The 24,467-nt window shown below is 43.2% G+C and overlaps 1 protein-coding gene across 1 annotated transcript; it reads right to left on the bottom strand.

Moving 5' to 3' along the window:
• Positions 1-8,232: 8,232 nt before the first annotated feature.
• Positions 8,233-24,429, bottom strand: LOC122621051. The gene is made up of 6 exons (XM_043798781.1): positions 23,710-24,429; positions 15,649-15,863; positions 15,434-15,569; positions 14,868-15,001; positions 9,099-9,411; positions 8,233-8,882 (listed from the first exon to the last, which is right to left on the bottom strand). The coding sequence occupies exons 1-6, from the start codon at positions 24,017-24,019 to the stop codon at positions 8,737-8,739; spliced, it is 1,254 nt and encodes a 417-aa protein (XP_043654716.1). The 5' UTR covers positions 24,020-24,429; the 3' UTR covers positions 8,233-8,736.
• Positions 24,430-24,467: the final 38 nt, after the last annotated feature.

The raw sequence follows: 24,467 nt of genomic DNA, 5'->3' as shown, positions 1-24,467 counted from the left end.
CAATAAAGCGGGCGACAGGTTCGTTGCCACACCTGTTTGCATTGGCTCCTCACCTGCTCACCTGCTCAGCTCGCACCACTTATAATGATGATGCATTTTCGGCTTGCACCACCATCGGCATCGGTAACAGCAAGCAGCACCCAAGCACCCTGGAAGGGGGCAACTATAGCCCATGTGGGGTGGCAAACGAGCGCAATTTTGTTTATTTCCGGCACAAAATAAACTTTCAAGGATAAGCAAACTTTTTGGCTGCCACAGCCGCTGATGCTGATGCTGCTGCATCCTTAAGCAAATTTCATGAAATAATATTTTAGTGGCGCCAGGGGCAATATGTGAAGTCGGGGCGCACACATCCGCCAACCCGTCTCCGGCTCCAACCGATGAAATCCCCAAAGCCACCAAAAACCCACCCATCACCCGCACATCACTACCTTGCGAGGCAGCCACGTAATATTTTTAAGAGCATTTAGTATTTTATGCACCTCTCGTTCGAAAAAATCCCAATTTATGCGGGGCTTCCTTTCCTTTTTTTGTTCAATTCCCCCTAATATTTATACAGTTCCCTGGCTGGCCAAACATTGTTCAAGTCTTGCAAAAATATTTATCTGTCTACATTTTTTAGGTGGCTGAAGTAATTAAAAGCTATAAAAAATCTGGGAACTAGCTTAGTAAATACAGCCCAAGTAAACCTTTTTTTGGTGTGGAAAGTAGCAGCCTACGAAATACCCTAATATTTGTCTGCTTAGAAACAATTAATTTGCAAGGGTAAACCTCGCATTTGCACTTCCTTTTTTACTGTCCCTGCTGGTAGGTTGGCTTAAATATTCAGCAGCTTGACTGATAATTCCAATGCTACTGTGCCGTCATCATCAGCGTCGTCTCCTCTTGAAACATTTCATTTGCCAAATGTGTGGTGAGTTGTCTCATGAGCACCACCTGCCCAAAACCACCCAAAAGCCATCCAATCCACCCGAAATGCCCACCCCACCAGCCATTGTGTAGTTCGCACCACACACACACCACACAAACTTCCGTTTTTCCCGCCCTTCAGCAAATGCAACGCATGGAAATTTCTCTCTGCTAATGAAGTGTGATTGAAATTTTGTTAATTTGCTCAAGTGCTGTGTGTGTTCTGTGCTTGTAGAATTTCTTATTTACATAATCTCAAGCATTTACCATGAATTTCTAAAGATTCGCTTAATTGAATGTAGAAATAATTTGTAAGGCCTCCCGTAAAGTTGCTCGCATAATTTTCCCATTCTCTTCGAAAATCTGGAAAATTCGTTCTGCACTTCCAATCGACAAAAGAAATCAAGTTCTTTGAACAGGAATTGTGAGTGAACAAGTTTGGTACCCTGAAAGTTCGTAATTCAAATATACACTCGTAGTTCCTTTTAATTTCTGATGCCTAATCTCTGTATTGCAGCTTAGTTTCAACGTGTTCAACGTGGTCGTAACATCCTCGTCAAATTAAATTTGACAGTGCTCTATTACGCAATTTTGTGAGTGAACAAACCCAACTTTAATCGAATAAAATGCGTAAATAAAATTTGGCCAAAAGCTCTGTGGAAAGCGGAAGCAAACCGCAAATAAAAAAAGACAGAAGCCGGAATGGAGAGTGTGCAAAACACACTAATATTTTCGGAACAAAAAGTAAATAAGAGCTGCAGGAATTTATTTCACATTTTTTAAGGTAACACACGGCGAAACGAGGAAATAAAAACAATTACGGAAGGCTAAGGACTACAAGGACAATGCTATATATACACAAGTTGCTATGCAGGACAGTCACGGAAATGAAGTTATAACCATTGTTGTAGCTCCTCTGAATTTACTGCGGCCGGCGAGTTTTGTGGCGAATGTTTTCTTCCAGTTTTTTGTACTACTTTATTTTCTTGCTGGCTGCCCATTAGGGTTCAAGGAAAGTCTCACCGCTTTTCGCTGGCCACGGACACTTTTTCGGACTCGGCCATTGCCGAATTGGGTATCAAATAGTCTAGAGTCGCTGGCTGCAGCTGCTGCCGCTGACCAGGATAAATTTATAGTCAGCGGAAAGGCGCGCAAATAAAATAACATTGACAATTGGCAATTGAGTTTTTCAAAGAAATACTCCGCAATAGCAATTGCAATTGATTTAGGCATGCCAAGAGAATTCGCGCTTATACATTTTGGTCGTGAATCGCATCTGAGACAGGACCGCGCGTTTTGCATGGCAATTCCAAAAGTTCGCTGTCTGCTCTTTAAGAATTCTAGTTTTCTTTGATAGTCGACTAGCCCTTTGAGGAATAAATTTATTTCATATGATTTCAGTTTTTTCTAGGTTCTTTATTAAAGAAATTACTAGCAACAAAGTCATATTTGAACAATGAAAATAAGACCAAAATGTTATATCTTTAAATATTTGTTTTTGGATGTCCGACTAAGTTGTGTACAGATGTTATGCATCTCTTGGATGGCTTGACATTAATAGTTTGTGAGTGCAGCCACTGACATTGTCCATGGCAAATTGCTCCAGTCCAGCATCCAAGTGCAGCTGCAACTGTGTTGAACTTTAGCTGAAGGTTAGCCACCAACGCAGCGGCGAGCAAACAAGGCGGGAATGGGAGCATTTCAGCGAGGCAGGTACGTGATTTGGCCCAAACCTGTGAGCCAAAGTCCTCGGCAATTGCCACGCATTACACTCGCTGCAGTGCACTTACTTTTGCGGAATGCTTAATTCATGCGTGCAACTGTGGTAGCAACGTTTATGATGTGGTTATGTTGCATCTGCAACTGGGATGTAGCTGCTGCTGCTGCCACGGCTGCCACGGCCGCTGTGGATTCTGGATTCCACTGCTGTCTTCGTCGGCGGCAGCGTGCTGGCATTGTTTGCTAGGCTGTCACACGGCGTATGCGTAATGAGCTTACGTACCTGCATGCAGGTGTGTTGCCTGTGCTGCCTGTGTTGCATGTGTTGCATGTGCTGCTGCTGCTGCTGCTGCTCCTGCTGCTGTATTTGTCGTCCGTGTGCATGTGCACATGCCACAATTAGGCATTCTGACTGTGGAATTTGCGTTCAGAGCAGACAACTCTCGAGACTACGTGATGCTGGGATGCTGCTGCACGGCTAGAAAAGGGAGATGTTTGTTGCAAAAAGCACACCCCCATTAAATAGGATGGTTATAGAGAAATATCCAATGCAAGCAAATAGCTCGTATGATAAAGTCAAAATAGCCAATCAGAAAATATTTATACATTTCACTTTCCCATTATGCTTGTTTGTATTATTTTCAACTGTCTAATTTAAACTGTCTAATCGAATTGTGTAATTTCGGACGGTACAACAATTGTTCTCTGTGTAACCGCTCTCTTCCGGCTGCAGGTGTGCAAATTGAAAGCTTTAAAAGGCCGCGGATCATCAGTTGTTGCAACTGCAACTCGTTTGGCTCGCGGACCTTTGGTTTCGTTTGGTTGACAGCTTTGCGTGCATTAACTGTCAACACTTGTCGCCGGACGATTGCATTTCAACAATTATGACAAAGTGCCGGATGGAATTCAACTTTTGTCCATGGAGGTTCCCTTATATATCGGTTAGCTTGCCTTCGAAGGGGTTTCCACTTGACCAGCATTATGAAATTGTACACTTTTAGAACAAATAACATGGGTTAATGTTTTGTGCCTTAAACCGTTGGGTGAATTTTTCTGTAATATATTAATATTTATTTTCTTTATTTATTTTTATTTATATTTGTTTTCTGTCATAAATATTTAGTATGCACGAAAGTTTATAAATTTGGAATAGTACTTTGTGAAGTATGCTGAGATATGAAGTATATAAATTAGTAGAACAATTATCTATCATCATGCTGTGTGTTATGTCTACATCTACCAACTATTATCCAACTTGGGAAGACAGTTTAGTCCTGGCCCAGGACGTGGCGAACTGTATTCCCCACTGGACAGCCATTTGTTAAACTGTTGATTGCACTCCATCTGCATATCCTTCTTCCCATCCATCGCCATGTCCATCTCCATCGCCATCTCCATTGCAGTCGGAGTCGGAATCGGAATCGCTGGATCCCTGGCGAGCTGGCCCACAAGTGCTTTTCCGTTTGACAGGTTGCTGATGGGCCGCAAGTGCAGCGAGTTTAAACGGCGCTTAAAGGCTGCGGCTTCTGCGGCATCTGGGAGCGATCAGGGCTGCGTTTTTATCGGCGCATTTATGTCTGTTTAATTAAAGACCCATACATACCATTGTATATACGTACATACATACATACACATATATGCGGTGGCCACTGGGAGCGGGATGTGTGTAATTTAAAATTTGCATATAGCGAAATTAAATGCAAATTACTAGAGCAAATATATACACTGATATTTGTATGCAGCCAACGCAAACAAGCGACATAAATGCCCAATTTCGGTTTATTAAATTACATTTAATTTTTGCCAAACAACTACGAAATCGGTGTGTATTTGAGTATATATTACGTTGGTGGGTTCCGATGATAAACATTTTCAGTGCGGATATACTCGTATATCGGTTTTTCTTTGTGCATGTTGCTTTTTTACAGGATAACAATTAAAATAAATTATGTTAGGTAATTAGCTGGCTAGCAATTTTTGGCATTGGAATTTATGTCGTGTAATTTCTTGTTTGGACCAGAATATTAATTAAATTTTTAGTTTTTGCCTATTAGCTATCATTTTATTTCACCCATAATTAATTTCGCCTTTGTGTTGCCACAGCAAATTTCAATTAAATTCCATTTCCCCAGACTGAGGTAGTCACAAAATAAAAAACGAGCGGCAAGGAATCCAGCGAAAATTGCGTGAAAAATATCAAAATCAAATTGTGTGCGTAAATAAATTGAATTTTGATTGCCGTTCGCCAGGTTTGTTGCAGCACTAACGAAGCTCCATTGTTGCCACGCCCAAAAGTTCGCTCCTTTCGCTCCCTTCGCCCCCTTCGCCCCCTGATTACACAGAGAAAAAAACACGGCCAGTAACTCATCCAGGTTTTATTAATGACGATTTGTCAGCGGAGTGCACGTAGAGGAGCCGAACAATATGCAATGTAAATTCGTGCGAAATTTCATTTTCCCCAATTCAGTTGGTGGGATTACATGAAACCCCCATCCTTCGAACTCATACGTTTCTATGAACAGTACCGAGCATAATATTAGTATAAAGAGTTCGTGGGAAGTTGATTATTTATTTTCCGTAAGTAAACATTTGCGCACATTGGTATACATGATGTGGTGCGGTAAAAACGAATCTCTTTATTAAAAAGCGGAAACTAATGCTGGGAGTATTAGTAACTTCTGTATTAATCCGAAAATCCGTGCTAGAATTGATCCAAAAATCCATGTTTGTAAGCTGCACATATAGCAGCTATTAAATTGCCCGCAACTGCTTTTTCATATATGTATGTACATACATATGTACTGGTTCGGTTTGAGGTCGAAAGTTGGAGCGTGCCGATGTGAATAAAATATTCATGGCATCAATCGGGTCCTGGCTCCTGACACATGCCCTGGAATCCGACCACGACAATGGCTGGCCAAATTTATGCTAATGTATGGCCTAGCTGAATTACCAAAGTTGCGAGTGGTGGCCATAAGAATGGATTCGCGTATTAAAACTCCGTATCCCTGTGCATAATCCTTAAATTGTGTGTCGTACAACAATTTGCAGGCTTAGCCTGGCATTTGGAATTGGAAATGGAAATGAATTCGCTCTGTTTTAAGCACTAACGAAGCAATTGTTTGACCGGCACGGTGACTGGGAATTCCGAGCAAGAGGACGATGCATTGGCTCGCCTTTGACATATTCGCTGGGCATTAAAAGTCAAATGCAAGTGGCTATGGTCAAAAGCCATGACCTCTGCCAGACGAATCAAATTCGTTGGCCAATATGTCACTCCGTGTGCTGTTTTCCGGCTCGTATGCCCCCATATTTCCTCTGTGTCCTCCGATATTCTCCTCCTCCCTTTCTCCTTTCTCCATTCTCCTTTCTCCTCTTTCCAACTCCTATATCTCGAACGGTGAGAGGCTCCGGCTGTTGCTTCAGTGATTATGGCAATTTATTTGGCCAACCGGCAATGCCTCATTCTGGGTCCTGGGTCTCCGCTCGGCCTCCATTCTCTCTCGGCTGGCCATTCACTTTTATGGCTATATTGGCTGGCAGCTCGGTTCAGTTATTTGGCAGGCTTCAATTAATTAATTGACCTGTAATGAGCTCCCCCCGACTGACACTGAGTGGGAAACGAGATCTCAGTGTGGGGCCCTGCAGCAATAAAAATAGGTTCTTATACGTCCACTATGAGTTTCTCAGATGACGGTATTCTCTTTTTTTAATGTTTCTTCCAAATTTGTAGTTCAAATATTAATTAGTTTGTTCCTCGCTTCTTTGAAAGCATAAACGTGTATTCTTGTGATGTATTGCAAAATATAAATCAATTAAGCCAGCAATCATTTTCCCTGGGCACCATGAGCATGTATAAATTTCTTACAGGCTCTTTCAATTCGATTACCAGGAGACGACTTTATTCTTAATCCCCATAACTTTGGATAATGTTATCATCCGGATTGCCCTATAAAGCGTATCGCATAACAATGCATCACGGCCACTTCCCCTCGCCTGTACCAATTTGGGCTTTAATGCTGTGGCATAAATCATTTTTCCGCAATTCGTTTCAATTGCATAAAAGTATTTCATGCACTGCCTTCTTTTGGCTGACTTTCAGCGTGTGTATAGCACTTTTTTCGGGGTGTTGGGGCTCTGGGGGCGTGGCCAATGAGGCGGCGAGCGGAAGTGCCATCCTAGTCGCCGTTAACATGCAAGCAAATGCATTTGCCATCTACCATCAGGCATTTACCCAGTAGTCAGTATCCTGCAACCAGCAATCAGCAACCAGCAATCAGCACCCAGCAACCCAATACCCGATACCCAATAGCCACGAAGCTCGCATTTTGGCCCCCGGCCAGTGGAAAAGTAATGAAAAAATGCGTTTGCCAAAAAACCAACAGCAGCATGGCGAACGGCAAACTTTGTGGCCAAGTGGAGGAGCAGTAGCTGATTTCTGCCCACTTATGCAGGCATCGAGGCGAGCGAGTGTGCGGCAAATAAAAACCAGCTCCAAGGCGGCCGCCGCAAAAGCGGAAACGGAAATCGGAAACTGTGCAACTGTGCAGCGGCAGCAGCAGCAGCAGCAAAAGAAGAAGAAGCGGGAAAGGCAAAAATAGGCGGCACACAAGGACAACAGCAGGCGGGCCTGGGACGGCGATAAAAGTGTTGCAATTTATGGTCAGGCTAGATGGCGCCCAGACTCGGTCCTCTCTTCGATTTCAGTATAGCATCCTGCAGGGCTGACCACATTTAAGAGTTTAGATTAGCTGAAAACTAGCTAAAAACTGAAGTAGATGACATTACTTCTTCGTTGAGATTCCATAAAGATATAGTTCTATAATACTTTTGTTGAATAAATGTAGTTTTTAATTAATTCCAATATTAAAAGCATCAAATTAGTATATTTACTAATTGAAACCTGCATAGGGGGTGCTCTTTTTAGCTTTTAATGTCTAAATTGGCATAGCTGATTTCAGCCGTTTGGCCCCAGAAAGAGTTCGAGTCCGCAGCGCGGCCAGCTTAAGTTTCTGGCTAATTGATTTTGCGATTTTATCTTTTAATGACTTTTCGGGAAAGTGCAAAGCTGAAATTGCGAGATGTTGGCCCCTGTATATATTTGCTTTTAATTGCATTAAATGCACTGCTTGCTGTCGCCCTTGCAGCAAGCAGTTTATTTCACAACAGCGGCCTAAAACTATGCAACAAAATGATACCACAAGTCGCTGTGGCGTTTGAAACCGCGCACAAAACGCGTTCAAAGTCGTATTCATTTCACTTGTCAGCGCTTGATGCCGCGTAAAGTCGTGACTTTTCCATTTTTCTCCATGGAAACAAATATTTGAATGCAGCTGAGCTTGGCGCTGTCATTGAAATGTTCCAGTTGAATCTGCCAAAGAACAAGTGTCTAAAAATGAATGCAAAACTCAAAGAATAAATTTAGATAAAAGAATATCAGAGGCCACGCCTTAGTGGCACAAGAAATAAATATTAATATACTCCAATCAAAATGTTAATAAGACCGTTTTACCCATGTAGATCCCAACGAAATAAAAAGTCACATCAATTTGATTATTTTCGCTTGTTTATTCTGGTTTGAATGTTTTTTTGGTTTTGGTTTGGTTTTGTCTTGGCATTGGCATTTCATTTCTGTTTTGTTTTGTTTTTATACTTGTATCGTTTCAACGATTTACATTTTTTAAATTACTTAAACATTAAGTTGATATTCGCTTGGGTCGTAGCTAAATGCAAATGAAACATTCATATTTTATCCAATATTTTATGCATCATTAAATAATCCATTAATTAACAATTAGTCGCGTGTTTCTGTGTACGTGAGCGCGTGAGTGTGAGTGTGAGTGCGAGTTCATTTAAGTGTATCCGTTCACATCATTAAAGCAAATATTTACAGTTACGTAGGGCTTGTGTGTGCATGTGTGGGTTCAGCCGGGAATCACACGGACATCTCATGCGTGTGTATAAATTTAAATTGCATTCGATACAGATAAATAATGCAGTTTACGGCCGAGGGCTCCCTAATTTCCATCGCTGCTCGATAAGCCGACACACGTTCGCATTCCGAGTCCATGTGCTCCCATTTCCCATTCCAGGCGACTGGCCACCGATTTAGCTACCAGTAATTAGATGGGCCAACACGGTGGGCAGGACGATGGCCACGACCCCCGCCGATCCCCGCCAATTGCTGGGGCCCGAAGATGTGGGGAAATAGGTCTCCAAGAAGCCACGAAGTCCGGTTCCCGATGACAGCGTCACTGCAATGGTCCAGCAGAGGCATTTTTACAGAGAGAAATAAAGGCAGTAATTCAATATAGTCATAAATATATAGATACATATATACACAAACAGTTATTATTCCAATTTTAAGTTACTTAAAAAAAGAAATCAAAATCTTTTTAGGTTGCTTGTCTACGGACATATTTTCTTCTCAGTGCTTCGTGGCCGACGGCAGTTATCCTTTTGAGGCTTACCTCTGGCCGGCACCGGATCCCTTTGCGGTGTGCCGAGCTCGATTTCCGTGTACTCCTGATAGAGATCGTCAATTTGCGCCGTGCACCGCAGGATGAGTCCTCCGCCGCCTCCACCCAGGTGCAGTGAGTTCGCCAGGCCATTGCCGTTGCCGTTGCCGTTGCCGTTGCCATTCCCATTGCCATTACCATTCCCATTTCCATGGGCACTGAGTCCAGCCGCAAAGTGAGTCGCCTGCAGCTGCAGCTTCAGACTGAGCCGGGATGCAATCAGGCTGTCAACCGTTCGAATGTACTGCGTTTCCTCCGAGCTGACCTGTGGAGAAGAAAGGAGAAGAAAGTATTAACAAATGCTGTCTGGGCAAGATGCTGTCATAAGAATGATAAAGTCGAATAAGAATGATAAAGTCGAATATCCTTAACGCTTTTTACTTTGCGCTGTTAGGCTTTGGTTAAATATTTTATTTATTATCTTTTATTAAAGAGACAGATTCCTAGTGCAGCACTCAATCAAATCAATCGACATACTTTAACCGCAATATTGTGAGTTTTTTCTGTCGTTTTGCATACTAATCGAATGCTAGTACATGAACTAAAATATGCTTTAAATTATTCATGGAGAGCTTCCAGCAGCAATTGCAGTTGCAACTGATTTTCTCTTCCGCTTCCGACGCACTCGCCCCTTCCCTGCGTCCTTCCCCTTCCCCACTTTTTCCACAAGTCAGAAAATAATGTTGCAGCTTGCAGGCCGAAAGGAGAAATAACAGCAGCAAGAGGGAAAAAAGGCCAAAAAGAGTGCTAGAGTTTCGCATCGAGTTTTGTGCAACTGCATATGAATGGCAATTTGTCGTCTGTCCGTTTCGCCAACTCGTTCCCTTTTCTGTCTGTGCAAATACTGTGTGTGTGGGGTTATTACAAGCATGTTGCACTTGTGGCCATGGCTGCTTGCCAGTGACCAATCCTTTGACCAGCTCACTCAGAAAAACGACTTGAGTGTGCAATACATAATGCAGGTGGGTAATCGCTGAATATGTTTGCATATATGAATATTCCTGCTACTAATTTAAAAGCAAAATATTGAGATTGGCGTCATACCAGCTGTATCCTATTGGGAATTTTGACTCATGCGCTCTTATTTCATTCCGAATTCAATATGAAATGAATTTAACGATTTTTCTTTCAGTGCAGCTGAGAAGTGTGCTGGGCTTTTCGGCCCGGCCAGGAAAGTGCAGTGGAAGCTGCGAGGCAAGGAAACGGACACAGAAAGCGAACGAAGCGAACGAAACGAACGGACATGTGCATGTCATATTTTTGTTGTTGTTTGTGGCGAGTTGCTGGCCAAGTAGTTGTTGTTTCCACAGTTGTCGTTACGACTGTTGTTGCCACTGGCATTGCCATTTAAAAACGAGTTTTCAATGTTACACACAACTATGGCAACAACAGAAACATCAAGAGACACTTATTCACTCATCCGCCTGGTTGGTTCGCCTGCCCGCCCCGCTCCCTACCAAAGTGTCCGGCATTTTGTTCGAGTGTACTGGCATAAACTGTGTCCGTCCGTGCGAAGGCTGTTTGCGTTGAAAACTGTTTAAGTGATGCCTTTTGAGGAGCGCTGAAAATTTCATTTCCGCCATGACACCAACAGCAGCGCCTAAGCTTGACTGCTGATGTGAATATTCTATGCTTTACGTACGCATACGTACGTATGTATATTTTGCATGCATATGCGACACTCCGGTGCGAGCTTTCCGCTTCATTTGCCAGAGTTTTCCTTTAGCTTCGCACACAATTTCCTTTTGGCGCGAAAAGAAAACTCTAAACTGCCGTGCAATGCTTTTAGTGCGCAAATGGCGCATCGTCCATTGTTGCAGCGGAAAAAAAGATGGCGGGAAATGCAGGCGCCATTTTGAAAACGCTCGTGCTGCCATTTCCGCTCTGCTGCATGTCCTGTTGCTGATTCATATCCTTAACCCCTCCCCAACCCGCCCTCCGCAAAGTTCACATGACAACCTGGGCTTAGCCGACGGCAAAAGATGCGACGGGAAACTCGCCGGCAATTTAAATACAATAAATATGCATTTCATTTCCACTTACAAACTCATTTGGGCGCCATTTACTTATGCATGTATTTTGGCCCCTTCAAGACAAAAAGGTGTAAGATATAACGGGTTTCGCCAGAATTTGGGTCAGCTAAAGGGGCGCACTGAGAAAAATTGAATAGACAGCTCTTGCAAACGTTGAAGCCGAACTACATTTCTGATTGCTGCACTCCAATCTTGGTATTTCTTTCAATGATTCGGATTGCTCCGACTCTAGAACTTGAACACGGCTTTCTCAGCACCCATTTTGCCCTGTGCAGAGGCTCTCAAGGATCTCTTCACCTTCATTTCCCCACCACTCGCCCACAACATTAAAAGCAAAAGCGCTTTATTGCCGAGCGCTCGCTTGCTTGTTGTTGTTGTTTTGTTGTTGCTCGCCTTTTAACCCTTTTTACGAACAGCTTCTCACCCAAACACACACTGCCCCATTTTGTTTGGGGTTTTGTGCGTTTTTTGGCTTATCCTTTTTATTTTATTTGAATTTTATTTTTATTTTAATGCTGGCAGAGCCGAAGCCCAGACGCAGCGACATAAAAAGTCATTTTCAGTTGGCCCTGCCGCTTCTTTCCACTCGTTCTCTCCCTTTCCCCTACTTTCCCTTTGCCAGCCTCTGTCTCTTTCTGGCGCTATGCCCCCTCTCGCTCTGCCGATTTAATGCCGCGTAATTTACGAGACACTCTTAAGAAGCCAAGCGCTTTAATTAAGCATGTGGCTGAGGCAGCGACCCGAAAGTGAAAATACCCTCATATTTCTTGTGATTTACCTTTACGGCATCGGGAACCCTCAACCTTCGACCTCTGGGCAATTAAATGAGCATTTGGCATTTGCTGGCCTAAACACTTTTGGCCGGAAAATTGTTTTCAAGCTAGGAAGTTTGTTTGTGCTTGGGTCTTGGGCTGCTACATGGCCAACTGTATTTTGATGGCCTGGCAATTAATATCGTCTTGATAATTCTTCCTAGATGGGATTATGCAAATTGTGTGGAAAATAAACACTGGCCGTTTTAATATAAACAATATAAACAATGCGAAATTGCATTTTATATGTTTCTCCAATTACTTGTGTGGCTTGGCATGAGCAAATATTTCTGCCCCAATTTAGTCCTTAAATTGCGACTTGGTATTATCGATTTCCTGGACACAGGGGCATCCATTAATCATGGGTAAGCCAAGCTTTAATTATGTCCTTACTCCTTATGTCCATGCTCAATAAATAATTTATCAAAAATCGATGGCCGCACAAATCCGCACGTCTAATGGCCAGACTTTGGCCCTAATCTCAACTAATTCCCTCGAATCACCCACATAAAAGAAACCCGAGTGGCGCAGAAAAAACCGACTAACGCACTTTGAGCTACTTTTTCATTAATATGACAGAAACTTTTTAACAAATTATGTGAGTCGTTAAAGTTTTTTCGCTCCCGCATAGCAGTGGGTCATACACATGTGGGTATCGCATCGCAGTGGGGATTCGGTCGAGGCTTTAATCTCCAACTCAACACGTGCTGGTTCAATGCTTTCAGCTCGGAATTATTTATGGCACTGTTTTGTGTGACAGAGTATTATCCCTGGCCCTCTATCTAATTTAAAGAGCGAGAACAGCTCCAGCGCGCAGATCATAATTCAATATCAAAAAGGCATCTCCTGCTCGGGCATATGAAACTAAATTGCACGGCCATTGCTACCGGAATGGATGGGAATGGATGCCATCCTTTCGCTATCCCATGTTGTTTTCTCTGGCCACATAAACACGTTATGCACGGGAAAATATGCTGTGCTAAAAAGAAGAACTGAAATATGAAGTACACTAAATATTAAATTTGATCTATCTGGATGTTAATGTGAGCTACCACTTCTGAATGGGGAACTGCACCTATCACAATGCTAAGCTAAAATATAATGAAAACCCCAAAGTAATGACTGATTCTCTTCACATTTTTCCCCAGTGTAGATATAACATTTTATGTGACAGACGGGGAGACGAGACCCTACTATTCGCAATCCTCAAACACAGCGGCGTACTTTTGTCTCGGCTTTTGTCATTAGTTGGCTGCGAAGAAGTCTAGATAAAATGTTAAACGGCCTGCATGTGAGCGCTGGTAACATGTGTGTGCGAGAGCCCAAAAAAGTAGACTACAGGAGACAGATATAAAACGACAGGATAAGACACACACAGGCACATGCACACGCACACGCATACGCACACCAGCGTAGGAGTCTGGAAATAGAAAGGGAGAGACAAAGCAAACGGACAGAGGAGGACACGTTATGTCTGATGATGTGGGTAGACATAATATAAAAATTTATGAAGCGTTTAATAAGTTTTCTTCTTGGTTGTTTTTCTTTTTTTTTTTTGCTATTTGCTGCTTTTGCCCGCACCCTGGGAAATCGTAGAAAAGTTGAATTCGTTCAGCGGGCGTGTCAACTGAAAATTTGTTCATCTCGTAAATTCATTTAAAAGCCGTTGTCCGTTGTCCGATGTCCGTCGTCCGTTGTCCTTTGTCCTTTGGCCATTTTGTCCACTGGCCCGTCCGGCAATTTCGTTTTTGCCACAAGTTGAACGTAATTTATTTTATGTCTCAGCTATGATTAATAACATTTCGAGCAAAGAGGAAACAGAAAAGGATTTCGGGGTTAGGTCAAAAAATTGGGATCTGGACTCGCTTTAAAACGATTGCCGGAAGCATTTCGTTGTTGATTTATGCAACTGATTAGCGGCACTCGCAGAATGGATGCAGAAATGGAAGCGCCCTCAAATGACTAATGATCTTAGAGGCTTATATCCTGGCAATGTGTATAATACCAGAAGGAACAATGAGCGCACAATAAAAACCTTGTGCTGCTAAGTATTCAAAACAATCTGACGAAATCTTGTTTGGTGAAGGAGAATCAGAATTTTGATACGTTATTTACATAACTTTTTCACAAATTTAAAGCATATTTTTGCAGCTTCAAACACAACATTTCATTTTTCAAGACTTCTTTGATGCTATTGCTATGAAGATTGCTGTTTGAACGCATATATATGCAGATTACTTGTTTGCTGAGCCTCTCCCCATATCGTTATGATAAATGACAAAAAAGGAAATCACGGCATCAAATCAAATCCTGGCACACAACCCTTTTTTGCTTTATTGACTTCTCAGTGCTTCCAAGGATAAGGGTATGAAGAATACCCTGCGGTTTCTTGCTTGGGTTCCGACTTCAAAATTTTTAATTAAGTGGGTGAGATGAGACCCCTTGTAATTCAGTCGCTTGGCTTTGATTAAATTACACAATATTCATAAATAAAGAACAAATTTTGCGAGGCACGTCGCCGTGGATTAACCGAAAGCCACACATGTTCCCAAAAAGCAGTGGTGGGCGCCATTATGCAGGATTTACGATGCCGTTAGGCAAGTCAAAGCAGTTTAATTAGGCAAATCCCCCACGCACTTGGCCCAAACGTCTTGAACCAACCAGACATTAATTAACAATCAATGCGCGGCATGATGTAAAACACTTTAATTGCCGATTGCAAAGCTCTTTGGCCCAAGGCTATGGGAATTTGCTCGGATCGGAATCTCTGAATCCTGACAATTATTCTTATTGTTCGCTGTTTACTTGTACATTTGTTTAAGATTTATATTGCCTGCGAACCCCTGCCTATGATTTAAATGTAGAGGAATACTTACGGGAATATGGTTGATGGTGAATCGAAGATCAGCTCGAGGACGAGATGGCAATGTACTGCAGTTGGCACGTAAAACGTCGCCGGGCTCGTATCGCGTGTGCTCCGTAAAGAGCTGCGGTCGCTTATCCGGAAATTCTGAAAACAGAACAATATAAGTACAAGAATGTTGGTTAAAACTTTAAAAATATGTGCTCAGGATGTTCAGTTCTTAGCTTCGAACACACTAGTTCCACTAAAGATTAAATCAAAGTCTGAAAGTATGTATGCTGATTTGTGGAATAAGACTCTTTCTGAGCTCCTTGATTATTGTCCTTGCATTTCGAAAAGGCCTTAAACATTTTTTCGGAAAATGCAATACCCCGAATGCCAGTTTACGGAGAGTAGAAGTATGCTCGGGACTCTGGTGGGTTCTTAATTGCTGGCAGCGGAGCGACAAGGACCCGTCCTGACCCATTGTTCGCTGCACTTCCCAGTCACGCCTTTGCCAGCGACTAATGAGACACGATCTGTTTGTCATTGTCAGATACCCGTGAGCTGCTGTCAGATACCAGGGGCGCAGATACTCACCCACAACTTGCATCTGGGCGAAGGCTGTGGCCGTGGAATAGAGTGGGGCATCCGCCGTCACCTCGCAGCTGAACTGTCCGGACAGGCCGAAGCTAACGTTGCGGATGAGCACCGTGGTGGCATTCGAGCCATTCTCCTGTGGGAAAATTCGAAAATACCGAGCCCATTCCAATCCGTCAAACAATAAGCCGAACTCCGAAAAGACAGCAACTTACGTCCACTCTGATGCCCGGAAACTGAAAGACCTTGGTGGGCGGGTACTCGCCCGGTGTGTAGCGGTAGAATTCCATCTGGCCGCGGTAAAACTTAATGGAATACAGGGGCGCCTCCACCAATTGGTAATCGCACCGCAGGGCCACGGACTGACCCCTTCGCACCGCCGGAGGCTCCACCAGCAGATTTACGTCACGCAGCGCGGCCTGGCCAAAATCTGTGAAGAAATTGAGATTTATTCAACGGGATGCAGTGCCATAAAGGTGGAGGTGCAGTTAGCCAGAGAGAAAAATAGTTCATGTCTTTCATTTGTGGTTTCAGTTTGAGCAAATCGGTTTTTATAGTATGGTATGGAATCAAAAAACCCACTTTCTAATCCTTAAAATAACATTTTTTTGAATTATTAAGTACATTCATCTTCAAAAGTGAGTCACAAGAAAAGTTATATTTATAGTTATATAAAAGTTTAAAGTTATATAGATGATATGAAATCTAACCCATCTAAGTTATGGGGTCAGCCATTACAACTTCTACCTTTGCACTTGGAATTTCCCCCAGTGTAATCTGGGGGTCTCCGCCTATATGCCTTAATTTAAAGGGGAGCTCTGCCGGCACCCTTTGTTATTATAAAAGCCTTCGGCACTGGCTGAACACACTGGCATTTGCATGGCCGTTCAGGAGCGTGGAGCAATATTGAATCTGGCGACAGTGGATGCGGCTTCCTCATCATCGTCGTCCTTTCCTTGGCTCTCACACATAAACCCCATGGGATTAAGAACTGCAGCCGCTGAAAGTGCTGCACACTCTTGGGCGCTTAAAGCCTTATAACTTTGCAGCCAGGCCAAACAGGGAAACCATCTCACCATCTCACTGGAATCAGTGTTGGCCACTTCAGGCTTTCGGTTTTGTCACATATTGGCAAGTTTAAGACTTTGAATCATTCAAAAGCGTAAGTTTAAGCGAGATATTTCACTCTAGTTGTCAACATGTAAATTAAGTATTAAATGCGAAATTCAATCTTTGGCATAAAATATAATATATTGTTGTTTAAATACTTAATTGAATGTAATACAACCAAAATGAGGATATCATCAGCAACATCATAGAAATGGGCTAAAAATTGATGAACACTTGATGGGAAAAGGACTAAATTGACATAACCATCTCCGATTAAAAGTCGTCGAAGAGTCAAGGGGTTTTGAATAGCTGATTTACTTTTCAGCACTGATCTTCATTGCCTGGCCGTTTTCCATTCCCGTTTTGCCATTTTCCCATATCGTCATTCCCATCATCGTCATCGTTCTCGATGATGGCAGCAGGCAGCCGGCAAGGCAAAGTTGACTGACTACATCAAAAAGCAATTTTCCATTTGTTTTACAATATGCCCGACCCCGCCGCTTATCCTGGGCACCCACACATGCCCAGGCTCACGAGACAGACACACACAGAAACAGAAACAGACACAGACACAATCACAGCCGTATGACTTCGACGTGTGTGTTTGCGATGAGAGTGTGTTTGGCTTTCCATAAACTCGCAAATCGTTTAAGCCGCCTTACGAGAAGTTGTAAACCTCTTTGCTGCCATTTTTTTGCTCCTGCTCCTGCTGCTGCTCCTGCTGCTGGCTGCTGGGCACTCGCACTGCTATTTTTCCGCCTGTACTTTGTTTCAAATAGAAATCACGATGGGAAGGCTGCATAATCGATGCCCATACACTGGGGAAAACGCGATCTCAAACGAGAGACGTATGTATCGGTATTTGGCTCAGCTAAATTCGTACTTTCTTATTATCCTTTGTAGACAGCAGCAAGACTTAAAACTTCAAATGAAGTCTAGTTTGTCTTCTTGGAAAAATATTCCCGAGTATAAACTTAAACCAACATATTGATTTTAGATTCCCAGAGAGATTTTCCGATCTCTCTATAAATACTTTCTGCTTGTTGTTTATTTTATGAACACGACATAATTCCAGATTTGTTTCCCAATTTAGGTGTTTTTTTCTCGCACAGCCCCCCATCGGCCGAGCCCTCGTCCTGCCCAGTGGGCGTGGCTCAATATCCGCTCGACTTGGGCTTGTTGCTTTTACTACAGTGCTCCTGCTGTTTCATCTTCATTTTCATCGACAGCTTCCTGTGTTGTGTTGTCTTCGTTTCACTTTATGTCTACTATTTTTTTTCGCACGCCTCCCTGCAGTTTGAGCATGCGGCCATTTGCCTCTGGAAATTAGGCCGGCTTAGCTTTACAGCCCCCTGCAGTTGAAGTGGCTCCTGCCGACTTTCACATGGACGTGGCATGTGGCATGTGGCATGAGGCATATGGCAAATGCCGATGGTGAAAAAAGGCACTGGCATTGATGATGAATTCTTGTCAGCAGTGATTTCGCCTGCCGACTAGAAGAACTTTATGGCCCTTCGATGGATTGCCAGGGATCTGCATCAACTTGGGCCCAGTCAGCCGGCAGCAGCTTAGCCCGATTTGCAGCCAGTGAGAACGCAGCGTGTTTCCACATAATGACCTTAAATTTTTCGATTGCCCTCAACGGGCTTATCTTCCCCTCCCCACCCATCTTACCACTGTCCCATTAACTTTTATGCAACTTTGCCAGTGCGAAAGGGCAAAAAATGCGTTCGGGAAAAACGAGAGGAAAATTGTGAAATATGTGCAGCTGTGATCATAAAACGTTTATTGACTGCAAAATTCAATATATCATGCATTCACCATTATGACAATATGCAGTTGCACAAACGCTCATATATCCACGCAAGTATGCATGTCTGCGTGTCAGGGGCGTTGCCATGAAAGGGAACAAGAAATCTCTCAAAACAACTTTATATAATTAAAAATTAATTTAATTATTTTAAATGTGCCAAAAGAGCAAGGTGAATTCCTTTCAAGTCCTGCCCGCAGTCTAGTCCCCTTGGCATTTTTACGACTACGCCCCTGGCGTGTGTAGAAAAACCCGCACACTCATAAACTTTTGCAGCGCCACTCGCCCAGATTTAGTTACAAATGAGAGTGGTAAATGCAGTGGGGTGGGGTTTAGAATGGGTCCTTTTGCTCCTCTAGGTCCTTTTGGAAGAGGTTGAATGGCGAGGGGGACCGGGACCAGCTGTTGGTAAACTAAAGCCAGACGAACTTTTCGCAGACATGCGAATCGGGGGCTCTCCAAGTGAATGAAAATCGGTGGAAAAAGCGGGAATGTGCAAGCTATGTGATGAACTCACTTGCGAGAATTTATGGCTAATATTTTTATTGTCATAAAGACAGGCAGACGGAAGAACAAGAGAGTGATAATACCCAGGACTACTACCAAAACCAATTTAACCCATTGCGTAAAGCTCGTGTTCATTTTTCGACTATTTTTAACTCGTATAACTCCCTTTATTGTGTCATTTAAGCGTTTGATCACATTTCGGTTTTCCTTAGCTATCTGCCATCCCCTTTAATGTTTAGTGTTTATTTCCGACTGCTGAGTTTTAAGCTCCGCTGCCCCAAAAATAAGCCACTTTGTGAAACATTGTGAAGCAACCCACACTTCCTCTTCAGGAGTGAAAATTGGTTTTTCGGATGATACAACCAACATGCAATAAATGTTTAAAAGTTAAACAATTTACGACGCAAAATACAATAACAACATTTTACGCATGAATACTTCATGTAATTACGCGTGCCCGAAAATGAACAAAATTAACAAAAATATAAATCGCGTGGTTGCACACAGACAAACAGGATCAAACAGATACAGACGCCTTTGGGCCAAAAAGTGTACGTATGTATGTATGTATGCATGTATCTATGTGTTTCGAGATACATTTTCTGTGGCATTTCGCGATAATTAACGCAATATTTCAGCTGGACAAAATACTAAAAAGCCCCAGCAATAACGTATAACTTTCGCCACGAGCAAAAAATGCTCGCAATTATTTAGCATAATGCATAAGCAACTACAGCGGTATATATTAGAAAGAGAGAGACAGAGAGAGAGAGAGAGCATAGAAATATTTGCATAAAATTTACACTGCCAAATTGGCGTTGAAATTACATTTGAAGTGGATGGGCAAATGTTTTAGGGGATTGTGGAGTGGTCTACGGTCAACGCTTTTGTAGACAAATTGGCGCTGTTACAGTTTTGAAAAGTTTCTGACATATTTCGCTCGACCCAGTGTCCGAGAAAGAGCGAAAGAGAGGTGGCTAACGTTTGCGAGACAGACAGGAGATGGACAAAGCCGGCATGATATAATTATGTGTTGAATTATGAATTGAAATGCTGAAAAGTTTTTATAGTTTTTATGCGTTATGAAAACTTGCCATTCAACTAACATTTTGGCCAACATTTATTGCTAGTTCTAACAGTGAGCAGTGTGTCTGAATACTTTTAGAGGGTTTTAATGGACTCCAACTCGTCAGTACAAATTATATCTGCGTATCGAGCAGAGAACGGTCATAACAATGTTTTTCTGGCTGAAGTGGATTAGGGAAATGCTTGAATTGTGATTAGTTATGAATCATACTTTTAGAAGTCTGGGTAATAAATGAAATCATATTAGTTTCGAACTGAGAGTGTCTCGTTGAAGGGAATTTTGTATATTTAAAGGAGATTGAGGGTTTCGACTTTTTCTAGTCCTTCAACACGGATCAACTTCATTTACTTCCTGTGTGCCCTGTTTTGTAAAAGTGTTTCTGTGACAGACCTGGTGCCTTCAGATCCCAGTTCGATTTTTCTCCAACTATACACGTATACACAAATGTATGCCGGACTTTTATCTCCGACTTTTGAGCTTCGTATTTGCATGCGGCCAATAAACATAAAATTGAATGTCAGCCATGTGGGCGGCCATTGTTGTTTGGGCCTGTAGGATGCCACTTCGAATGCCTCATGTCATATCAATTCAATTATATTTTATATCACACAGTTGGCGCACAAAGCCGGAGAAAAGGCTCCAGCTCCATGCTGCTACCATTATTGCTGACAATACACTTGTAGTATTATAGTTTATGCTCCTCTTTTTGTGGTTTATTATTCTGTTCACACATGTGTACTTTAATTTAATGAAAGCACCTTGAGAGGCTTCAATCGATAATGGCTCTAACCGATCGGAATTATTCGCTTTGTTTCGAGCTCAAGGCGTTGATTACCTCGGCTGTTTTGTGTAAAATTGATTTTGTGGCTAATTGCCCGGCACACACAAGCTGCCTCCTCCTGGACTAATCCCTTATTTTATCCCCAAACATCAGACACACATCCACACATCCACACGTCCAGGTAAACAAAGACTGCCATTCCATTCGCAGGTGAGGTGCGTGTTTGGGCTCTGATAACAAATTGCAGCGAATAGCGGTGGCAACTCGGTTGGATGAAAGTGCGGTGATGAGCCAGAAATAAACCACCGCACGAACCTTTTGTAATTAAATGTTGAAAGCAATTTCACGCCCAAAACCGATTCACGCAAGCAAAAGGGTGTGCGCCATGTCTCTGTTCTTGCCCTCCGCAATCCCCATTCCCCCCATGTGCATCCCCTTTAATGTTTTGCGGTGCTTAAATAAATTTCCACAAAATGTGCGTAATTAATGCGGAAATCTCGGCATGGGCTCCGTAAATCACTAGCTATCAATTTGTCTGCCCAGCACGCGGCTAGGCGAAAATATCACTGCATTTTAGATAGAGTTAACGTGGTAAAATCAGTGCATTTTATTCCATGCTAATAAAGTCCCTCTCAAAGCAGGATCTAGTCATATTTGAACGAAAAGTGGTCGTGAATTAATATTTTTATGAATTTTGTGGCAATAAGTGTTAGTCTTTCTTCCACGAGAGCAGCATCTTTTCATATTAGTATTATATTTTCTTTAATAAACGACCTTACAGCTTTAAACGTATCAGTGCTTATAAATTTCGGCAAGTGTCCTTTTCGTTGAGTGTTTGCACTTGCGGTCAATACCATGCTGCACGCACAATCTGACGCCTTTCAGGTTTCTTATCGACTGGCAGTGTCCATTGATTGCAGTTCATTAAGCACGCGCAGGCTCACGCATTATCCGTTTCCTTTCATTTTCCACCACCCCCGCTGGGTCACCTGGCTCATCATCCAGCACGCAGCACCCAACACCCAGCAGTCAGCCCATTGAGTCGACACCTGATGACTTGGCTCATTAGCTGGGCATCCCGTTCGCACCTCCAGGCACTTGACCGTGGCCAGTTGGGTCCTGGCCGGTGGACGCTGGAGCCATCGCCCCGAGCTGTGCATATATTTTCATAAAATCCCCATCTCACCTTCCATTGGCCGGGCACTCCTTCAAGCCAGATTCCGCATCTCGGGGCCATTATTGTTGATTGCTTATTCATGCATTCAGTCATTTATTCATATGCCCGAGTCTTGGGCGCTGAGAACTTTGCTTGTTTGCCTTGTTATCAAAATGAAACTTTCCACTTTCCCCCGTTTCCCGTTCCCCGTTCCCCGCTGATATTCCATTTGTGGCCCCCGAAACTAGCCGAAATTAATTGCGCTGCCCGGGCGCTATGCTGTTTATATTTTAAATTAATTATAAATATTTATTTATCCTGATTAGTTAAGTGGGCGGTCGGTCGGTCGGTCGGTCGGTCTGCCTGCTCGTCGAGGGGCTTAACCAAATTGATTTCGGTTTATTTTAGCATTGGCCAGCGCTTTTGCGGGGCCATCGATTACAAAGCGTTGGCTTTAAAGCCATCCGACCAACCAATCAGCCAGCGGCAATGGAAACTCAATTGCACGCTGTCCATTACTCTTGGTCCACACTGAGCGGGAAAATGCGATTTAGCAGCCAGTTCTAGATCTAGGAGATTAGTTTCGAGCCGAGTTTCAGTTTCAGTTTCGTTGATAATGAATATCGAGTTTCTGGCTCCCGGAAAATGAAGTTTATGTCTGAGCACTGATGATGCTGATGATGTATGTATGTAATATTCAACGTAATCAGATGAAATATGTAGGTTGCTGAATATTAAATATCGCAGGTTATAATGCAGCATCCCCACTTTTCGCTCAATGTACTCGTATCAGACTCTGCTGCCTTGCTAACCGGATCCATTTTTCCCATCCTGCTGTCTTGCTCCTCTTTGTGGTTTTCTATAATTGATGGCAGCATCAATTCCAAACGAAATAATCAAGCCATACAGGAGGACCATGGGGGGCTGGCCACGAGAAGCAAAAAAGCAGAGCCACAAGTGCAGACGGTACAGTATGGTACAGTACGGTACAGTACGGTACAGCACATACGTGTATGGCCGTCTCACGTAGTCCGATTTGCCATGTTCCTTCGCTGCATACTTCCGTGGGCCAAAGTTAATTTCAGGTTTAAGTGGCAGCAACTGCAGCTGCAGCTGCTGCAGTCGAATTATTGAAGCCAGCAAAAAGCGAATGGGACGTATGGGATGTATGGGATGTATGGGATGTATGGGATGTATGGGATGTATGGGGCGAAAACGTTTAAATGAAAAACACGAGTCAATTTATATTGCGCTGACGTACCGCCCAACTTTTTCCAAGCCCCCTCACCAACAACTCGGTTGCCATTTAATCTTCTTCCATTTCTTGGCGCTATTTTCAAATGTTTTTCTTAGCTGTTTAGCCATTTTTTGCTGCTGGTGCAGTTGTAGCAAAAAACAGAAAAAAGGACCCAAAACCAAGCGTTGTGTGTTGGTTTCCTTTTTTTGGCTGCCCATGTGTGTTTGTCTCTGCTGTTTTTCCCCTCCCTTCTGTTTTTTTTTTGGTAAAGCTGTACAGAAATCTGCACAAAAATGCACGGAAATTCATCTTGATTTGTGTTGAGCGTTTTTATTTATTTTGTTCCGACTCCCCGCGTGTATATCTTATTCAAGGGCTAAAACTGCAGCAGTTTTTTCATTCAGCACATCTCTATATCACTTTGGTTTGGCGGTTTGTCTTCTCCCCCTTATCCCCAGCGTTTTTTGTGCGAGTTTTGCCCTGGGGGCGTGGCGCACTAAATCAGAGACATTTAAGCGCGTTTTGTTAAAAGTCACTTACTGCACCCGACCATGGCTCATTTGCCCCCTGCTACCACCCTCTACTTACCACAGAAGAGGCACAGTAGCAGTAGCCACTGCAGGATGTTTCCGCCGTAGTTGCAACTGTAGTTGCTCCTGCTGCTTCTGTTGCTGCTGCTGCTGTTGCTGCTGCTGCGGGTGATTCTTGTGCGACAGCAACACCTACGCATTGCCGCTGTCGCGTTGTCCGCTGATGGCAACATGTGACTGTGCATTTCCGCGTTTTCCGCGTTTTCCAGCTTGCAGCTACACTTGCAAGTTGCTGCTGGTTGTGCTGACGCTACTGCTGCTGCTGCAGCTCTGAGTGATGTGCTAAAAGTTGATAGTGTCTGCCACATTGTCAACGCGCTTGGACACTAATTAAGTGCGAAACGAATGTCTGCTTGTCTCGGCGAATCCTTGCTAAATTATGCTAATTTATATTATTCCCACAGACAGACCGCTTGTGTTCTTTGCTTCTTTGCTTCTTTGGTAACTTGTTCGAATTTATTTTTCAATTATTTCTTCGAGTTGGCACGCACTTTATTACGTGTATTTGTGTGTTTTCATTTATACTTTGCACATCAAACTCAAACTTCGTGTCCGCCACTGTTTCGTTCTCTTTCCTCGCGAGACGTCCTGTCTCTTTCATCGCCGCGATGCGAACGCGTCACGCAATCGTCAGAATTGCGACTGAATGCTCGAATGTTGCTGCTGGCTGTTGGTGTTGCTGCCGTCAGTTGATGTTGCTGTTGCCGCTGCTGTCGGTTGGCAACATGTTGCCTGGAAAGCGTCGATGGCAGTGCC

The sequence above is a fragment of the Drosophila teissieri genome, chromosome 3R (genome assembly GCF_016746235.2).
Source record: "Drosophila teissieri strain GT53w chromosome 3R, Prin_Dtei_1.1, whole genome shotgun sequence".
NCBI lineage: Eukaryota > Metazoa > Arthropoda > Insecta > Diptera > Drosophilidae > Drosophila > Drosophila teissieri.
This window is presented reverse-complemented; position numbering and strand designations above follow the sequence as displayed.

Coding starts and splice junctions, on each gene's coding strand:
- LOC122621051 (XM_043798781.1), bottom strand. CDS start 24,019: ATGTGGCAGACACTATCAACTTTTAGCACATCACTCAGAGCTGCAGCA. Junction 15,002..15,433: donor CGCCCAGATGCAAGTTGTGG/GTGAGTATCTGC, acceptor TTCTGTTTTCAG/AATTTCCGGATAAGCGACCG. Junction 8,883..9,098: donor GGATCCGGTGCCGGCCAGAG/GTAAGCCTCAAA, acceptor GGACCATTGCAG/TGACGCTGTCATCGGGAACC.